Source organism: Fukomys damarensis, unplaced genomic scaffold, assembly GCF_012274545.1.
Source record: "Fukomys damarensis isolate Sample0158 unplaced genomic scaffold, DMR_v1.0_HiC HiC_scaffold_31, whole genome shotgun sequence".
In the NCBI taxonomy this organism is placed as follows: Eukaryota; Metazoa; Chordata; class Mammalia; order Rodentia; family Bathyergidae; genus Fukomys; species Fukomys damarensis.
Genome location: NW_022900943.1, coordinates 20,311,829 through 20,333,002, shown reverse-complemented (window position 1 = coordinate 20,333,002; position 21,174 = coordinate 20,311,829). Strand labels below are relative to the sequence as shown.

The following is a 21,174-nucleotide window of genomic DNA, read 5'->3' as shown; positions in this document are numbered from 1 at the left end:
GCGCTTCCCCCTGCGGGGCCCGCTCCCTGCTTTGTCACCTGCACATAGTTAAGTGCCAAGGGCCTGCAGTGCAACTCCCTTTGGTCCCAACCAGGCCCTCAGAGGTCCATTGGACTAACCTTCTCCTTACTGCACCAACCTCTCTTGTGTTGATGACTTCTTTCTACCCGTTTGTATTGCTTCCTAATATATGTTTATTATCAGAGAGAGTAGCCTCTGTCTTTCCTACTGGGGCCTGGGAAGGACAGCTTCGAGAGGGCACCAGGCCTGCAGAGAGGAGGGAGTGGCACTGAGGACGCAACATCATCCCACCTTCCCTTGCTGCCCGTTCAAGTCTTCATCACTTAGTCCTGAGACAAATGGAGCACCACAAAGCTGTCTGGACTGCTCAGGATGACCCCGCTCATAAGACCCCAGCTGAGTCAGTCCTTCCCCTCCTGCCCCCTATGTTGAATGGTGTCCTGAAGAGTGATGACAGGTATACAAAGGCATGGTACTGCCCTGGAGCATCACATATAACATCTACATGAAAATGTTGGGTGCTTAGGGTCATGGCCCTGGGTTCCCCGATCACAGAGTCATGCTCCCCTGGATGTCTTGGAGTGTAACAGTGATACTTGCCTTGTAAGCCCCAGCTCTGCTTCATGGTGGCTGCACTGGGATAGGCCCTGCCAGCCTCATGTAGGTCAGCCTCGATGACCTGCTAATTTCACCTGCCCCTGCACCTACCTTCATTGCTCTCTAGCTCAGCAGGCATAATGGAACCTGCAGGCCTGCATGTGTATGCACAGGTGGTGCTGTGGGAGAGCTGCTAAGGCCTGCACCACCCTTGCATCAGCTCAGCTTCCTTTCCTCCTGGGCATGGCTGTGTGTGCATTTGCCATCTACAGAAGAGGTGTGTGTGGGTACAAGGTGACACATGGGAGAATAACTGTAAAACGTTCAGCCAATGAAAGAGGCAGAGGGTATGTGGATTTACTCTTGGCAAACACTCTGTCCACCCAGTGCCATTAACCATCACAAAAGAAGCAGACTTCATAGGTTGAGCTGCTTTACCCTACTCCCATCACAGATCTCAGCCCCTCATACCATGGGCCTGGAGAAGCCCCTTTTGTGCCAACATGGATCCAAGAAAAAAACAATGCCTTAGGTGGGGAAGACCAACTTCCAAACAGCTTATTTCATAAGCCTGGATATCATTACCTCTTGAGTTTCACAAGGGACCACTTGAAAATGACTAGAACAGCCAGCACTAGAGAACTCTGGAGGTTATTCATAGACTGTTGGCCTTTACCTATGCATGTGGACCCCATATTTCTCCCAGGGAAAAGGTTCAGCACTGAAAATGGCCAAGGGCCTAGCCTAGGTCACAAGTTGGCTCCAGTTCTTGGTTGTCTCATAGACCTACAGGGGAAATACACACGGGATTTGTACACACAGGAGGGAGAGACCTGGATGAATTCCAGGAGCTAAATGGATGCGGGGACAGATCAGGAAGAGTATCTACTATGCCCTGGTTTACTTCCAGCCCACATTTGTATCTCCCAGCATCCATCTACGGGGAAAGCAGGAGATCCTGAAAGCAGGGAGAAGAATGTATTCATCGTGTCTTCGTCTCTGGGGCCAGTGACCAGAGAAAAACAATTTCAGGGAGGAAAGGCAGATTCCTGACTATGGTTTCACAGGTTTCAATCCATGGTCAGCTGGCTCCCAGGCAGAAATATACTGCAGGAGGTCATGGTGGAGGACAGTGGTTCATCTCATGAAAGGCAGGAAATGGAGTGTTGAAAAAACCTGAGAAATGATATAGCCTTTAAATTCTGGTGCCTAGTGACCTTCCTTTACCAGCTAGGGCCCACCTCCTAAGAGCTCATTCCAGAGTATAAACTCTTCCACAGGTTAATTCTTTGGTGAGGTTAACCTTCTCACATTCTAATATCCTCTACCTACTTTCAGTCTATTCACAATGACATTCAATATGAATGGCGTCAAGGAGTCACTGATCCAGAGAGCCCAACAGGGTAGGTTATGAACACTACTCTAAAGGCCTCCATTTGTCTTCTGAGGGACAATCCTGCAACAGGAAGTACCACTGAGGCAAATGACATGGACATGACCCCTGCCCCTTTCCAGGCTCCAGAGATAAGACTGCACATCCCCTGATATTGTGGGTTAGGGCCCCACACACCCCTACTGGTTGAGGTTCAGTTTCATTTGAAGACCATGTCAGCCCCCAAGAAGCAAGAGCTGAGTGACGTCCTTGACCCCGGCACCACTGAGTCTTCTCAGCAATCTGAGAGGCAGATTCTGGGTGAGAAAAAGTGTATGTGGACACCAGGATTGGGGAGGAGAAAGGTTCCACACAGCATGATGCTGATGGACCAGCCAGAGCAGAAGGGAGCAAGTTCCTGTCCCTCCTGCTGCCATGAGTGCACTAATAGAGCTAATAACACAGAGAACCCTCAAAGACCTCCATGGAGACCCTCACAGAGACCTCCACAGACACCCACACCCACACCACCAAAGACATCTCCACAGAGTCCCTCATACAGATATGTACTGACAAACACCCTTAACAGCCCTCCTCAGACTCCCACCCAGAGTCTTTACAAGTCCCTGACCAAGACCCACTCTGAAAGAGAGATCCAATGCTCACAGACCAATTACCCAGCAGAAACTGACCCAGTGATGTACCTCCTACAGAGGCCTCTGATGGAGATTCACACCAGGAGAGACCTCAGTGACATCTCACAGTGACCTCACACTGCCATACTGTCCTCACACACAGCTCCCTCAAGAAAATCACTCAGCCTCCCACACCTTACACAGATCTCAGACCCTCCTGAAAGATGAGCATGCACACACCTCCCCTATAGGACAGACACCTCCCCTACAGGACACACACGTCAGCACCACGGAGACTTCACAGAGACACCTCCCTCAAAGAGACCTCCACATGCACCATGCACAGAGACCTCAAGGAGACACTTACAAAGAGATGTCTTGCAACGACCTCTCACAGAGACCGTACTCAGTGAGCAGGAGATGGCGCAAAGGCTACTCTGAGAGACCTCAGGCTGAAAGCTCCTGGAGATCTTACACACATTCCACTGAGTGCTCCCCAAAAACCCAGACAGAAGACACAGAGCCCTGCCTCTGACCCACAGAGTCCTGACACAGACTTCTCCCACACAGGCCTGTATCACCACCTCCCAGGTTCACCAAACCCTCACGGTCTCCCAGACACCACCTCCCAGAGAGATCCTCTCCCATAGAGATGGCACAGATGCATCTTTCTTACACATGAACCTCATTTCCTTGGCCCACATTTCCCCTTCTCCGTACATTCATTGCTGGTCTCCACCATTGCAACAGCTTTTCCCTTAGCTACAAATAACATGATTTGTTGCTCATTCACATAGGCTTTACTCTTTTCTTTGTCCTACCTGAATCTTTTCATTCCTGTCCCACGAAGACAACCTTAGGTTCTACATTTCCAGTAAGAGCCGAAGTGTGCCAATTTCCCCTGGAATATCACCTAGAATGGCAATGGTAAATTAAGCACTTGATTTCTTTACAACAGGCACAAAAAGAACTATGAAGGGCCTCCAGACACTTATGCGTTACACAAATTTAAAATCTACTATAAATTAAAAGTACTGAAAAACACGTGAACTTTTTGGGTAAAGAAGTTGTACATAAATCAGCACTTTAACTCTTGGCTAGAAGGCTTTAGCCAAAAATTTTGAACATGAAGGGAGAGTCTGCCTTTAAGATAAGAATAAACGGAAAGAAGGGCGGAGATCTGGGTTGCACATATGTGCTGTTGGCCAGGAGTTGTTTCTCGATGGATCAGGGGTCCAGCTATCCACTGCAAGAAGACATTTATTAGTTTTAAACTAAGAAATGCCTCTACATAAAAAAATAGAATGAAAAGAACCTTTGGATGGTAAATGTGACAAAGCAATGGCACCACAGCAGGAGCTTCTGGATAAAATTAGAGAAAAACCTGACAATGCTGCAGAGTACACATGCGCCCAACAGCCAAAAACTCAAGGAAGCGAACTGAAAATCAGTGCTGTATTTTCAGTTAACAAAAGTTCTCCGGCTCCACAGTTGACCCCAGGCTTTCAACCTTCTCTCCCATCATCTGCCCCAAATATATTGCTTCCGTCAGTTCCAGCTATAAGTATTCAAGTTTTTTGTTCTTGTGTTAAAAAAAAAAATGCTTCTTAAGGGGCAAACTGCGTATCATAAGAAGGATCTACTCAGCTCTTCTGTTCCACAGGATGCATCACTAGATTTTCTTCGCCTGCCTGCCTGCCACCTCCACCAAAAAACAAACAAACAAACAAACAAAAACATGCACAAGCTCTTCCAACCATCAAATTCTTAATGACATCCCTTTTCACTTTACTTTTTCAAATGTTTATATAGTTTAGTTCAAAGATGCTAGTGGTACTTTAAACACGTTGAGCACATTTCTTTGGAAGTTGCTTTTCAGCTTATTTGGGAATTTGCAAATTACTTTACTTTTCAACATCAGAGAAGTAACTCAGAAGTATTGCCTAAACCAGTTTTCTGTCTCTGTTGGTATAAATTTTATTATAGAAAGAAATAAACAATTTGTGAGTTACAGGACCACTCATATATCTTGTAATTGTGAAGAGCAATCATTTAAGATTATTTATCTTGAAAGTTATTATAATTTAGAATAAAATAGTAACACTATTAGTAGTATGTGAGAGTTATTTAATTCTGTAGAAGGCAAAGACTCTAAGGAGTCATGACTGCAGGTATTTGTTTTTAATATCCTTGTGAACTTTCATGAGGTCATTAATGCTTTATAATAATGCTTAGAAGCAGAGAGAGAAAGAAACAGCAGAATCACATAAACCTTTTACTGTCTTAGAGTATTTGAAGAATTTGGTATGTTTTGCCTATTTTTGTGGTATCATAATTCAAGGGATATGGTGTGAGTTTCCAATCTGAATCTGGGACTAGATTCAGGGGTCACCCTACAATCCCATACCATGAGATACGTGTCTTACTAGGCAGCAGGTTCCATGAGTAGAAACAGTAATGAATCAGCAGATGACATTTTTAAAAATTTGTATTGGCAGTGGTCACTCACATAGAGTAAGAAAAGTTAAGAGCCTGGTTTTATTACTATGGATATAGCTCAGTGGGAGAATACTTGAAGAGGATGTGAGAGGCTTTGGGTTAGATCCCCAGCACTGCCAAAAAGAGAAAGAATAGCATGATGGTGCACACCTGTAATCCCAATAACTGGGAAGCTGAGGCGGGAGGACTGCGAGTTCAAAGCCAACCTGGGTTACAAAGCAAGACCTCCTCAAAAAAAAAAAAAAGCTTGATTTTTAAATTGTGACTCTGTGACTCAAACTAGTTGAGTGGTCTCGGGCTAGATATTTTAACTTTTCTGAACCTGTTTTTTTTTTTATTTGCAAATAGTATCTGATTTCTAGGCTTTATGTTTTGGCTCTTATTTAGACACAGTCTCACTGTGTAACTCAGGCTGCCCTTGAACTCACTAGCCCAAGTTGGCCTCTAACTTGTGGTAATCCTGCCCCTACCTCCTAAGTGCTAGGATTACAGGTGTTTGCCACTAATTCCTAGGGTTTTAATAGCACAAAGTTAACACATGGCCTACGACATAGCAAGTACTTAATATGTGAGATTTTATTTATATAGTAAAATTTAAATCATGATATACCACTACTTACAATTACTGTAACATGTATATATAACAAAATGTGTAGGCTTTTCTTTTTACTTTGGAGATATATAACAGTTTATCTGCTTGGTGTGTTAGCTTGTTATCTTTTTTGTTTTTCTTTTTAGAGATAGGGTCTTACTACGTAGTTCAGTCTGGCCTTGAACTTGCAGCAATCTTCCTGCCTCAGCCTCCTGAGTGCTGGGGTCACAGGTGTGCACAATCATATCCAGCTAGCCTAAATTATCTAAGACTTAATCCTGAAATGTCTAACTAAGAAGGAGACAGGGTTTTTTTTCCCCCTTTTCTTTTTTGGTACCGGGGATTGAACTCAGGACCTTGCGCTTGCAAAGCCAGCTTGGTGTCACTGAGCTAAATCCTTGGCCCTAGGAGAGAGGGTTTTAAAATATTTCACCTAAATACTCTACTTTGTTTTACTCAGGACCTTGTGCTTACAAGGCAGGCGGCGGCAACAATGAGCTAAACCCCAGGCCCAGTATATTATCATTTTAATGAAAATGATATGAAACAGTAAATAATTTAGTTTCCTATTTTTAAGATATTTTGATTTATCATAAATAAAATATCAAAATACAATGAATTAAAAAACTTTTTTTCAGTACTGGAGGATTGAAGTCAGGGGCGCTCTTATCTTTGAGCAATATCCACAGCTTTTTAAGTTTTTTTTTTTAAATTTGAGACAAAGTCTTGCTAAGTTGCCTTGGTGAGATTCAGACTTGCAGTCCTTCTGCTTCAGCCTTCCTGAGTACTAGGATTACAGACGTGCACTATCATGCCAGGCTACAATGAATTAAATTTCGAAGATCATAGCATTATTTATATGACCAAATGTATTGTGATTGTGACTTTTTAAACTTTTTACCACAATGTTGCTCGTGTGTGTGTGTGTGTGTGTGTGCGCACGTGCACGCGCACGATGCTGAGGATTAAACCCAGGTTCTCATCATACAATGCAGGGTCTCCACAAATAAGCTCTCCCTTACTCCCTTCAAAAATTGTTTTGCTCTCACCAATAACAAATTCTGGAAGTGTTGTGGGAAGAAAGGAACCCTTCTCCATTGTTGGTGGGAATGCAGACTGGTGCAACCACTGTGGAAATCAATATGGAGATAACTCAAAAAACAAGGATTAGAGGACTATGGCAAGTTCAAGCTCAGACTTAGAAACTGAGCCAGACCTTATATCTTACTGCAAAAAACCTGGGTTCAATCACCAGTAACCTACTCTCAAAGAAGAATACGCTGAAGCTGGGTGTGGTGGGTTATGCTCACAATCCCAGAACTCTCAGGGCTAAGAGGCAGAAGCAAAGAGCGTTTGAGTCCAGCCTGGGCAACTAAGTGACTTAGTGAGAGCCTGTCTCAAAATAAAAAAAATAAAAATAGACTGGATAGGCTCAATGCGCAGGCCTTCAGTTCATTCCCTAGTACTACATTTAAAAAAAATATGCAAAAATCTCTTATCTTATAAAACCTAACTTAAAAGATAAACATTTATATAGAGATTTGCACTAAACTATCACATAAATTACTTACATTCATATGTAATTTAATTCACAGAACAAAAACCTTAAGAGGTAAACACCCTTATTTGGATTTCATAGTGCTCGCTTCAGCAGCACATATATTTATTTGGACCTTGTAAATAACAAAGCTCAAAGAGCTATGTGAAAACAGAATAGGAGTTACACAGATTAGTAAGATTTCATTAAGCTTTCTGTGTTCCATACACCATAAAATACGTAATTTTGTAAGGAAGTAGTGTCAAATAGATCAGAACTCTGAATAAAGAACATTAATACTTAAAAATGTTATTCATGCAGCTTGGATTTTTTTAAATCAATGTAATAAGATAATAATGAGGATGATTAAGCTTTATTTAAAAAGTAATACAAAGGGTCAGGGATATAGCTCACAAGCACAAGGTCCTGAGTTCGATCCCCGGTACAAAAAAAAAGTAATACAGAACCACCAAAACCCTAAGGCATGATATAAAAATATTCAAAGGCTTTAAAACATCTGGAGAGAGCCGGGCATGGTGGCGCATGCCTGTATCCCTGTAATCGCTGTGAGTTCGAGACCAGCCTGGGCTACATGGTGAGTTCCAAGTCAGTCTCAACTACACAGTGAGACCCTGTCTCAAAAAACCAAACAAAATAAATAAATAAATAAATAAGTAATTTGGAGAATGACTGCGACAAAGCACTCATTTGAATTTCTAATATGAACACAGGACAAACATTACTCACGCCTGTATATCCTACCTATGCTACTTAGAAGACTCAACCTCTTCTCGATTACAGCCACTGCGTGGCAATTGTTCTCCTAAATGACGCTACTGCATGGTGATCACAACTTCCTCGTCACTGAGTAAAATTCAAAATGTGCCAGATACCTAATGAGACACACACTGTAAAACAAAAAAATTAAAGCAATCCCTATAACCAGGAAAGAAAGAGACAAATAAATAGATCACAGTAACACAGTAACATGAAGACTTTCGTAAGAGAAGTACAAGAGGTCAAGCACACAGAAAAGTAATTAACAAGACTAAATACATGAGGTAGGCGGCGGAACCACTGAGCTAAATCCCCGGCACATTTTTTTGCTTTCTCTTTTTGTTTTTTGGTACTGGGGATCGAACTCAGGTCCTTGTGCTTGCAAGGTAGGCAGTGGAACCACATGAGAAAAGGCTTTCTGGAGGATATGCCCAAGGTGACAGTTTATCTGACTGGAATACCAAGCTACACAGGTTTCTCTCTTATTTTTTTTTATGACCACTTGTTTGACAGCCACACGTGTAACTGTTCCCTCTAAAAGGACAAAGTGTTAAAGGGAATTTTAATTATCTCCTGGTGTGTCTGCTCAGGCCAGGTTCGTACATAGAAGAGACCAGGTGACACTCTTTGGAGCTAAGTATGAATTCAATGCAGAGAGGGAGGAAGGCCTGCCAGGGCTCCAAGCTGCTGTGCTGCAGATGTCTACTTGTGACTGTTTTTTCTATTTTGAAAAGCAACAAAGGGAAAGAAGTCATCTCCAATGATCCCTCTTGTTCTGTGCCCATTTAAAGTGCTTCTTAGACTTTATCTCATCCAGTGCCAGTGGTGGCAGACGAGAGGTACAAGGAAGTGGCCAGGCCAAGTTAGCCATTCTTTTCCTTCTCTAATTTCAACTAAGGGCTGAAAGATAAATCTGGACTAAAACTTACATTTAACCTTCAAGAGTTTTGGGATTAAGCCTAGACCAGTTTTCTATATGGTCCAGGAATAAGTGAAGGTCAGCTTTACTCTGGAAGGGTTCCAAGGGAGGAGAGATTCACCATTCTGGAAGGTTTGCCTTGAAATCCAGCAGCCACAAAGGAGGGAAGTGCCTTGAATTAAATACTTTTGAGAACTGTGTTCTCAGGGGCACGGCAGGGAAGAAGGGACAGAAGAGTGCCTTTAAGTCCACAAGAACTAAATCTTAACCATCTCTGGTATAGAAAGACATTTAAGATCAGGAGCTTTTTTATGGTGGATCTGCAGTCCTTAGCAAAACATGTCTCTAGAGACAGAGGCTATGACCAACTCCACTTGTTTTGATACCAGAGATCAAACTCAGGACCTTGCATTTGCTAGGCAGGTGGCAAAACCACTGAGCTAAATCCCCAGCCCCGACCGACTCCAATTGCACTGCCAAGCGGAAAATTAAACCAATAATCAAAGAACCTGAATGGCTGCTTTTTGCCTCTTGCAAGAGAATGAAAGTGTTCTAACTATACTGTTTAGGGCTTTTCTTTTTAAATAAATTATTTTGAATCTATAATATCTAATTTATGACTTAAATACCCTACAGGTTTCTCGCTTCAAGTAAATCTTCCTGCAAGTCACAAATAGGTGGACTCTCAGACAGAGTGATTTCTGGGACAAAGAGAATTTGTTGAGAGCTGAGATAGGAAGCACAATGTCGATCATTCCTGTCAATGGTACCTGGAGATTCAGGGGAGGAAGCTCCGCTGAGGTGCCTCTCCTTTAAATTCCAAAAGCCCGATTTCTTAGTGGCTGTTACTGCTTCTGTGTGCTGTAACCTGTGTGCGATGTTTTTGCTTTCCTGTCATCTCCGCACCACTTTTCTGTCTGTGCCTGATCTTTCGTTGGCATGGACTTACCCTAAGCACAACTACACAAGCACCTGGACTATACTCGCCCATCATGTGGTAACTAACATATATACACCCGTCTTTCGAATGACACGGTTTAAAGTGTAAGTTTCTACTAACCTCACGGAGACATGCTAGTTTATCCACGTGTAGAGTCCAGGATTGTCTCTGGATATCCAGTACTACAGTCCACCATCCCCAAACTCCACTTTCATTTGTCAGACCTGTAATCTAGATTTTTAAATGAGAAAGCAGGAATCAATAGTTATTCTGAACTTTTAAAACAAACTGGGGAGGGGGCGGGACAGAGGCAGAAGGATCCTGAATTCTAGGCCGGCCTGGACTACACGTTAACTCTGTCTCAAAAACCCAAAAAATGCCTCACAATTTTACACTAGGCTATTATCACCTTTGTTTCACAGCCCAGTCCGAAATAAAGCAGCTAGTTTCCCCAGGAACCACAGCTGAGGGCTAAAGCCACAGATGAGAGGGACCTTTTCCTGTTTCTGAACGCTGTTCTGCCATTAACACTCCCTAACTAGCCCTTCCCTGCGTCGGAAGGGAAAAGTTTTTCTGTACGGCCCCCTCCCTGAGGGCTCCCCGAGAGGAACCTCACCAAGCCCAGGCGTCACAAGGCACGGGTGGGGGGGACCACAGCGTCTCCAGGCCCTCGCCCAATTCTGCCTCAGGACACCTGTAGGCGCTGCTGTGCCACCCGCAGAGGGTGCTGGGCAGAGACAGCGCGGTCTGGCGGCCGGAGGCACTACGGGCAGGGAGCAGGGTGGGTGAGGAGACAAACTGTAGGAAGGAAAAGCTCACACGCCCGCACAGGGGGGACGCGGCATCAGCTCTACTGCGCAGGGCCCGGATCAGGGAGAGGAGGGGGCGTCTGCGGCGCGTACGCATGCGCAATGGATGGCGTGGCGCGCAGCCTCCCGCCCGAGGGCGCTCTTTGAGCTGGCGGCCGCCTAGGCCTCCTCCTCCCCAGGCGGACTTGCGAGCCCGGAGACTGCCGGTGGGGCGCCGACAGGGCCTACAGCCTGGAACCCGGAGACTCGTGCGCCCTGCAGACTGGAGCGAGTCCTTTAGGAGTGAATCTTAAGAGGGCTAGGGATCGGGTGACCCACCCTGGGTGCTTGTTTCGAACTTCAGGCCCCAAATTGGCCGATGCGATCTTGTTTTCCTTCCGGAATTGGGTGGCCCGGGATCTTAATGAATATTTGGGGCGAGGGAGGCGGTATTGGGGTTTAAATCCAGGGCTTTTGCAATGAGATGTATCCATATGTTAAATAAAAAAGATACCTAAGCCTGTGATTGTAGAACTCTTCTGCCTCACCCTAGTAAGGACTCTACTCAAAGAAACTTCACTTCAACTCTGGTTCAGACTAAATGCTCTGATGGGCTGGGTGGGCTAGAAGGTCAAAGACCAGGAACGTGGCTTCTAGAAGCATCCTGAGTATTATCCCTCTTGAAATTGTACACAAGGTGGGAATTAAGATACCAAGTTCTTCTATGACACCTACAAGCAGGCTAGTAACTATATTTCCCCACTATGTAACAATATTTTCTTATGGACAATAAAGTCCAATTAGTGATCAATATTTTTCCCAATTTGATTTAGCCCGGTATTCTCTAAGAATACTTAAAAGACAATCTCTTCATAAGAAATAAATGAGCTTGTAAATACATAAAGTCTTCAAACTTTGCCAGATTTAAAGCTGTTTGATAAGCAAGAAACGTAGAACTACACAAGGCGGAGGGTGGATAGCCTCGTGGGCCCCTTATTGGGGTGCAATGGGCTCCCGCAGATTTCCCACCTTCATTTGTTTCATTTGTTTTGAAGACTGACTCTCATCAGCAAAATGATCGCCTTGGCCAGAGTGCTTTCTATATTATCCACAAAAAGTTAACCAGTAGAAAGCCTTAGGGCTGGGGATTTAGCTCAGTGATTTCCCGTCTTCCTCCAAAGCGCATGGCCCCGAGTTTGATCCCGGGTACTAGAAAAAAAAAAACAAACCAGTAGAAAACTAGCCTCCAAACACCACTTTAGCTAAAACCCATCGCTTTTTCTCCGTACTCCTTCGTCCCTTTGACCACGATATTTTGGGGTATCCAAAGAGGAAATGAACAGTCAATGAAGCATTTTGAATATTTGATTTCTCCCCCTTCCCACATCTAGGAAGAAAGTTAAGACACTAGTAGACCTAGTTTGAGATGCAAGGTAGATTTAACAAAAGAATACATTCATGGAAAAATGCTGCCCCTTCCGCAAAGGTTTTGCAATTTATTGTAATTACTAAGCCGATAGTTTTCCAGTTTAAAAAAAAAAAGGCCTTCTTGTAAAGGTACAAGATGTAAAGGTACAATGATGAATGTAGCTGTACTGTATACCTAAAATGAACCAATAAACTCAATGAGAAATTTTTAAAAAAAGCCTTTCCTAGGAGTGACAAGAATGAATATACAAAAGAGGTGACCAGCCGTTCACCTGAGTTGCTAAAAACAGGTAATTCGGCAAGTCCGCCCACCCCGCACAGAAAATCACTCCGCTTGGGGTGGGGGGTCCTTGTTCTAGGGGCAGGATGATGTAACCCCGAGGCTGGGGCAGCCCCCACTGCTTCGGGCGCAACACGCAGGGTCCTTGTGGTGGGCTGTTGGCGCGTTAGTAGCCGCCACTGCGACTAGCAGACTCCAGACACCCGCGGCCCGGAAGTGCGGCTTGCAGTTTACCTCGAGGGAGACGAGGGAGCCCCGCAAGCTTTGCAAATACAGAGGGAGGGAGTGGATGTGCCGAACTGGCCGACAGAGAGTGCAAAGCGAAGGGAGTAGTAGTAGCTGCGGCGCAGGGTGCGCAGCTCCGCCGAGGAGCGCCTGCGGGGGTCGCACTCGGGAACCATTGGGCTCTACCTCCGGATTCCGACTGGAAGCGGGCGCCTGCACACCCCACCCTCACCCCCAGAGAGCTGCAAATTCTAGTCTCCAGCCTCCAGGGCAAACCCAGCACCGCGCCAGTTCGCAGCTGATGCCCCGGAGGCTCCCACGGAGATCTGCGCCCTCCGGACCCCTCCGCCGCAGCCCGGCAGTCGGCTCCTGGGACCCGCTGCATCATCTCCGCTGCCCCTTCGCTGCTAGACCCCGCCCCGTTCCATCCTCCTCCCTTCCCCTGGTGCTGCGCACTTTCTCCTAGATTAGAGCACCAGCCCTGGTTTAGGCCTCCCGCCCCACTGCAGCAGCCTGCAACCTGGCAAGCTGGCGGCGGCTGCGCAGCAGCACCGCGTGACCCCGCCGGCTGGTGGGGACCATCGCCAACACCTGCCCGAGCTCCACAGCGCTGCTGGCCGGGAGCCCCAGCATCATGTATGATGTTGCCCTCGCCCTGGCGCTGCACCGACTCCTTGCCAGTGGTTTTCAAGGTGAGAGGCAGCGACCCCGTCCCGGACCTCGCCTAGGCCCGCGCCAAACTGACGCGCTCCAGGAGACCTTTTGCCTCGGCCGACCCCAGGGACTCCAGCCGGCTTCCCCCATGGATGCCCTGCAGACTCGAGCGTCACCCACGCCGCCTCACCTGCCGATGCCCACGGCCACTCCGAGCCCATTGCCTGGCCCCTGCCGGGTCACCGCCACTGAGTCTCCAGCCTCCAGATTAACCCACTCCCCTTTCAGGACCCCTAAGGCACCCACTGTACCCCTTCCCCGGGGGACGATGTCGCATTTTCCAGGGACTCCATCCGCTGCATCCTCGCACACCGAGTGCCCGTGCCGCCGCCTCCCAGATTTCCCTCCAGGCCAAATGCCCCTCTGCTGTTGTCGCGTCCCCTCCCTGACCCTGCTAATCTTGGCTGCCATGGACCATCCCCGAGTGAGGGCAGGTGTTCGTGGGGTGCCGGCGCCAGGAGCTGTTCTGTCCGGGGAGCCTGAGCCGCGTCGCCGGTGCCCTCGTGGGCCCGAGGGAACGCAGGGCTCCGGAGAGGGGGCATTTTCTCCGATCGCCGACCCGCACTCGTCCGAGTTCCCGCGGAAGATCGGGGAAGAGCACTGGCCAGATTGTTGTGGACTCGGGTTCCGAGGCTGTCTGCACCGCGGGTCTAGACGCTAGGCATAGGGTGGGGGCTCCAAAGAAAGACGCCTCCGAACTCGTGGGTGGGCTGGGTCCCCAGGGTTCTGGGGCCTGTGAACAACTGGGTAGGCTGGGACCTGGGGGAGGAAAAAAGATGGCCAGAGGAATCTTAACAGTTCCTCCACATGGACCCTGGGGCCAAACTCCCAGACGCCCCTGGCAATTACCAGTTGTGGATTACGCCCCACCCCAAGCACCAATTCGGATTCCGTGAGTGGGGTGGAAAGAAAGAGGAGTCCAGATCAAACACAGCTTGTTATCACCCTAGGCCTTAGAGCAGGAATCAGAAGAAAATGTTACAGGGAAGAGGACATTGTACTTGGGGCGATACAGCGCAGTTGGCTCATAAAATGGTGTTTTACAGTCATTTCTTTAAGGTCCTTGTTCTGTAGGTTGCTTTCTTCCCTGAAATCTGAAAGGGTCAGAATAGATGTAAGTTATAGAAAATTAAAGCTTCGTTGAAGACGTATCTTATACAATGCTCATTGTTCAAGGGCCTAGAGTTTTCCAATTTGCCGTATGTGGGAGTGAAAATTTGTTGCCATCGCCGGTCAGTCCCCACAAACCAAACAAAAAACCCAAAACCATACAAAAAAAGTAGATCATTTGTATACACAGTGTCACAAACACCAATATGTGAGAGTAGAAGGCTAGGTGCTTACCCTTTTCAAAGTATCATTTCATGGTCTATGTACTGTTCTGCAAGACATGTCTAAGGTGTGCCTGTCCGGAATGATTCTCTTGTACATGTTTGCTGCTTTTTAGCGTTCTCAGATTTCTTAAAAGGGGTTCATTTTCCCTAGAATTACAAGTATGAGCTAGTAGGAAAATGGAAAGGGAGTGACATGAGCTAAGTTGAGGTAAAATGTGTGACCCTTTCACAAAACTGATTCCAGCCACAAATTCTGCTTTGGTGAGTTATATATCAGGAACTCACTAGGAAGAACTTCCCATAGTTTCATAGTTCTAGCAGCCAATGTGGTAGATTAAGTGAGAAACAGAGAAGGGGGGAGGAGGAGAGGGACAGGGAGAGGGAGCACCCACAATACAGCTGTCCACAAGCCCACACCAGGACAGCCAAGAGACTGGCATTGGGGAAGACGTTACATACAGCATTCTGACACTGGAGGGTGCATGTTATGGGTTACATCTAGATGTCCCACAAAGCCTCGTGTACTCATAGGTGGGGCTTCTGGGAGGTGACCAAATCATGGTTATGTGATACTCTTCACTGGACTAGTCCACTGATGGGATTACAGACTCTGGTAGGAAGAGGTAGATCACGCTGAGCATGGCCTGGAAAGGCACATATCCTTTCTCTCTTGATCCCTCACTGCTTCCTGCCTGCCATGCCATGAACTGATTCTCCTTTGCCCTGCCACCCTGCCTTGGAGCCAGCCACCTATGAAATGAATCTCTACAAAGTGAGCCAGATTCAATCTTTCCTCCTTTAACTTGTGCGTGTCAGGTATTTTGTTTCCAGCAGTGAGAAAGTGACTAAAAGAGTGAACAATATAAGAGTGGTTTAGAAGCCTTTGTTTTGACTTTGTAAAGTGAACGAACATATTAAATTATCCAGCAGTAACAAGTGTGTGCGAATGAAAACTCACACCCTTACATCCTATACTTACATATAACAAACAATGACATGGTTTGTGCTTTTCCTTATATAAGTATTCCTGTCCTCTATCATCATTTTCTCACCATCAGACCACAAAGGTAGCCCATCATACAACTGCAAGTAGATCTTGGGTGTAACTGTCCATGTACTTTCTCTACCTGCCTTACAGGACTTCTCATGATGCTGAATGGGAGGCAGCAGGGCTCTTCAGCCACCCTCTACACTCAGATGCTGATGCCACTTTTTCTTTCAGAGCAAGGTAAAAAAGTTGGGAAGATTTTTTTTTTTAACCTACTCACTAAACTGGAACTATCACTACAACAGAAATCTTAATTTAAAAAAACAAAATAAAAACAATCTTCCTAGTTAACAATAACCCTAAGATCTGGAAATAAAAGGCAATGAAATAACTGATAGTACTTTATCTTGCAGACCCATGTAAACAGAGTAAAAGCTAACGTGAGATTCTATGAAATGTCATGAAGGATTTATAAATTCAGTGACTTTAAATCAATTATCACAGAAACCAGCAACTTTTCCCATTAATTACTGTTGCATAACCAACCATCTCAAAACAGTGACTTCAATACCTACGGTTTCAGTGCTTAAGATTCTGTGCTTTCTTTGTGGTTCCTTGAGCTGGGCTTGCCTGGGCCATTATGGAGCTACCTTCACTTGATGGAGTTGCTGAACTTAGAAGAGCTACAATGGCTTCACCCACACATCTTGGGTCAATGGGCCCAATGACCAAATCAAATCACATGAACAAACCTGATGCCACCATGGCAGGGAACTACACAAAGGTAAATTCTGGGAGGTGTACTTCATTGGGAATTAGTAAGGTAGCAGTCCCTCAGGACCCCTTAATATGTCCACATACTCAAAGCATGAGGACTATGTAGAAGATGGAATTAATAATGCCCCAAAACAGGATAAGGAAACCTCTTTTTCAGGGTGGCATATGATGAGTTTAGGAGTTTCCACTTTGTCCCAATATCAAGCAAAAAGAGGAGCAAACTGAAAAATCAAAAACTCTTCTTTGAGTCACCAGAAACAAACTGCTATCACAAAAATTTGAATCAGACAGGCACATACAGAGATTCACAGCTTCCTGGAGCAAAAGTCCACTATCAGATCTTTTTAGAAAGCACTACTGAAAAGGAAAATATGAATGTGAACCAGTTGACCAATAGCTGGAGGCTCAGTGTGGACAAATCTAGGAACTTCAGGGGGTCAAGTCAGACAGGTTTCCTCACACTTCTGTGAATTTTATCTACAGGTACTCAACCAGGTCCTCACAGTGAATATCAGGAGAAAAAAATTTCCCCTAGTGTTTCCAGCAAGGGCGAAGCAAAGTAACCAACCAATTCTTACAAATGCCAACGTTTTCTCTTCTTAGTAAGGTTGGACAAGACATTTTACAGAAGCACATGTCGAAATATTATCAGAGCCTAAATGACCCCAGCAATGGAAACAACCCAACTCAAACCTTTACTAACCTTCCACTTGGGAGAAAGAACATATCTGACTTCAGCTCCCTGTATCTTTTTATGTGAGGGAAAAAAAATATTAAGCTACAGCTGCTTCTATACATACTGTCCCACCAAACAGGGGGAAAAAAAGAGGTAACACTCATGAAACTTTGGGAGCAGAGGCTCATTGAAAGACTGAAACCTAATCACAGAACCCTGCCACTTTGCTTCCACCTGGTGATTACTTTACTAAATACCTATTTTCCACAGTTCCTTTTACCCAGTTCATCATGTCTGGTGTCTTAGTTACTTTTTTTCTCATTGCTGAGACAAAATACCCAAACTTTGAAAGGTTTATTTTGTCTCACAGTTTGTAGTGGTTTCAGTCCATAGCAAGCTGGCTCCAAAGCACTGTGGCCTGGCAGAGTGCATTATACAGGAGAAATATTTCATGGCAGGCCAGCAGGAAACAGCGAAGAAGTGAGCAAGCAACCAGCAAGAGATGGCAGCAGCCTTCTTTCTGTCCGTTATATTCTATCCAGGATACACGCCCTTAAATCGGGTAGCATTCAGACCCAGGGTGGACATTCCCATTACCCATACCCTGTACTGTGCCAAACCAATCAGTGGACTGATGTAGCAATCACACACCCTTGATCCCAGCGCCAGACACTTAATCCCAGCATCACACACTCTAGATCAGCCACCTCTGAAAAGCCTCACCTATGACCAAAGGACACTTTGGGCGAATATCTAGACTCAAGTTTTAACATCTGGCTTTCAACAAAATATTACAGGACATACAAAAAAGATCCCCCCCGCAAAAAAAAGGTGTAAAGAAACAGAACAAGCATAAGAATTGGATTTATACACGACAGCAATGATAGAATGATCAGACCAGAAATTCAAAGTTACTATAATTGCAAAGGATTCCAATGTACAAATTAGACATTATGAAAAAAACCCACATGGGTAATACACATATAAAGACGGAAATTCCAAGGAAAACATAAAAAGGAAACACTATAGTGTGATAGCAAACCTGACTCCATCTTGTGCCTCAATGCCATTTTGTACCTGAGCTTGAACAAAGTGCTTGCACTTGAACAGAGCACCCCAACGCCCCATCCTGCTTGACAGTAAACTTGCTGCAGTTGTAGGATGTTTTGTAGCTCACCTAGAGTATGTACAACTTCCTTGTGCCCCCCACTAACCTGGCATGGTTCTGCTTCTGTAAGATTCCACTCGCTCTCCCCTCATCCCGCCCCAACTAAAACCAGGATTTAAAAGGAGAAATCAAACTGCTTCCCATTGCAGAGGAAACTTCTGGGTGCTAGGCCCTCCTCAGCCGCTGGCTATAATAAATCTGGCAGTGTGGTGCATCTCTACTGTTCGAACCCGCTCATCCATACGTATAGAGTAAAACCATAGTAACAGAAATGAACATTGTTTTAGATGGGCTTAACAGAACACAACAGAAGAAAGGAGATTTGAGCTTGAGAATGTCAAGAGAAACTTCCCAAACTAAGGAGCAAAGAGTAAATGGGGGAGGGCAGAGAGAGGGAAGGAGAGAGACCCAAGACTATGAGACAACTACAAAGGAAGTATTCTTACTAGGAAACAAGAAGGGGGAAACAGGAACAAAAACTATTTGAAGAAGCATGTCTGAGAATTTTTCCAAAACTAATGTCAGATGCAAAACTGCTCGTCCAAAAAACTCCAAGAAATGTAAATGTAAAACCAAAACCAATAAAAATAACCAAAAATGCAATACATAAAGCACATTATAGTCAACTTGTAGGAACTCAAGGGGGAACACTCATGAAAAAAGACAAAGGAAAAATATTCCTTACTTTAACAGGAGTCAAAAGTGAAATGTAACTTCTCTTCAGGATCCATGCAAGTAAAGAGAGAATGGAGTAAATCATTTAAAAAGTAGAGAGAAAAACAACATAAATAGTAAATTCTATACACAGTTAAAAGATCCTTCGAAGTGGGAAAGAAAGATTTTTTTTTTTCAGAAAATTAAGAGAATTTTTAGAGTACTCTTTCCTTGAGGAAACGTTAAAAGAAAGTATTCAGAAAAAAAGGAACATGATACAGGCCAAATTACTTGGAACTATATAAAGAAAGAAGAGCATGAGAGAAACAATGTGAAAATAAAACAAATGTTTTATTTTTCTCATTCTCCAGTAAATTAATATAATTTGCTAAAAACAATAGTAGCCAACATTTGCTCTGTATATGTAGATAGAGGATAAATAGGTAGATTAATGCTATGTGTGATGGTATATGGAAAGTTAATAACATCAATGACCCAGGGACGCAATGATCTTATTATCAGATAGTTACATTACATGTGCAGGGGTATGGTTGCAATTGCAAAGTGAACTCGGATTCATTGTACAACTATATTGCCAAACCTAGAGCAACCACTAAAAAGTGCATATAGTAAGAAGTGTAGACAATATAGTAAGAAAAGAAATTAATAATAAATACTCAATTTAATCCACAAAAAGCAAAAAAAAAAAAAAAGAATGAAAGACAAAAATGGTCAAACAACAGAAAAACAGTTACACATGGAGGTATTAATAAATATATGTCAGTAATCATCTGAAATGTCAATGGTTTAAAAAAAAGAATTAAAACATAGGATGTGTCAGAGTGGATCAAAAAATGTATGTCCTGTACAGGAAATACTGTCTAAGAAATCTATGTGGTAATCCCCAAAGCTGAATGTAATCAGGATGTATCACAACATATTCTAATAAAAATTTAAGAAAAATTAATAATGAAAAAAAAGAATAAGATAAGACTACAAGAGCAAGAAGCAATTTAAATATGTTCAGGGACCATTTTCATCTTCAGAATTAAGGATTATTTTAATCTTACATCATTGCCTTTTCTCTTTTACTTTCCTTTTTAGTTTTATTTTAGGATTCCCTATTTTTAATGTTCATACAGAGATTTCTTTAACCGAAATACCGCATAATTTCTCTGGTGTGAAACACTGCAAAATAGTACACAGCATCCTAATGCGATAATTAATAATGTGAAATAGGAAGTAAAGGGCTAAAGGTGTAGGGAAAGTGGGAAGGGTGGGGAAAAGGAAATAAGGGAGAGGAAAAAAATATGAGAAATTGAAAAAAATGGAAATAAAATGTTTGTAAATGGGGAAGGGAGGAGGGGGTGAAGGGAGGGCAGGGACAGGGGGAACAAATGAGAATCAAGACCTGTCATGTAAAGGTACAAGATCCCAATAATGAATGTAACTGTATTGTATACCTGGATTGTACCAATAAACTCAATAAAAAGAAAAAAGAAAAAAAATTAAGAAAAAGAAATTTTGTGGTCTAAAAGAAATTCACCTGAAATGTAAAGATATGGCAATATTAAAAGTAAAAAATAGGATAAGATATCCTATGCCAAAACTAATCCAAACAAGTGGGAGGCTGTATTAATTTCTACACAGATAACTTTACAACAAGGAAAGCAATTGGGGGAAAGAGAAGCATTACATAAGATAAACAGGTCAGTTTTCTGAGAAAACATAATAACTCTTCATGTACACGTGTCTAACAGTGAACAAAAAGAAGCAAGACAAAAACTTATGTATTTGCAAGGAGAACTAGATTTCACTATGATATCTGAACACATAAACATCACTCTTTTAAGAAATTGAGATATCTAGGAGATCTGTAAAGATATATAGTCCCTGAAACTCAGAACATCAAAAATCACGTTCACACATAATATTCATGAAGACAGAGACAAGTTCTGGTCCATAAAACGTACCTTAACACATTTAAGAGAATAAATACAACACTTTAGACAGCAATGGAATTAAATTAGGACTTAACAAAAAAGCTAAGGAAAAAATTCAAAACACCTTAGAGATTATATTTCAAAAAATGGAAAGGGAAAGGGATGAAAAAAGAATTAAAATATATTGTGTATATACACCAAACTTCCCACAAGGAATGTAAGCATTATGTACTATCCATGTACTAATAAAAAACTAAAAACAATAAAGAAAACAAGAAATGCAATGAAAAAGAGCTATATCTGTGGTCAT

The 21,174-nt window shown here is 43.8% G+C and overlaps 1 protein-coding gene across 1 annotated transcript in view; it reads left to right on the top strand.

The window, feature by feature from the left end:
* The window catches only part of LOC104872282 (spermatogenesis-associated protein 31E1), a 5,823-nt gene extending 3,798 nt beyond the window's left edge, over positions 1-2,025 (top strand). Inside the window, exon 6 of the mRNA XM_033757701.1 lies at positions 1,957-2,025. Within this exon, the coding sequence (XP_033613592.1) occupies positions 1,957-2,025 (69 nt within the window). The remainder of the gene's footprint in view (positions 1-1,956) is intronic.
* Positions 2,026-21,174: the final 19,149 nt, after the last annotated feature.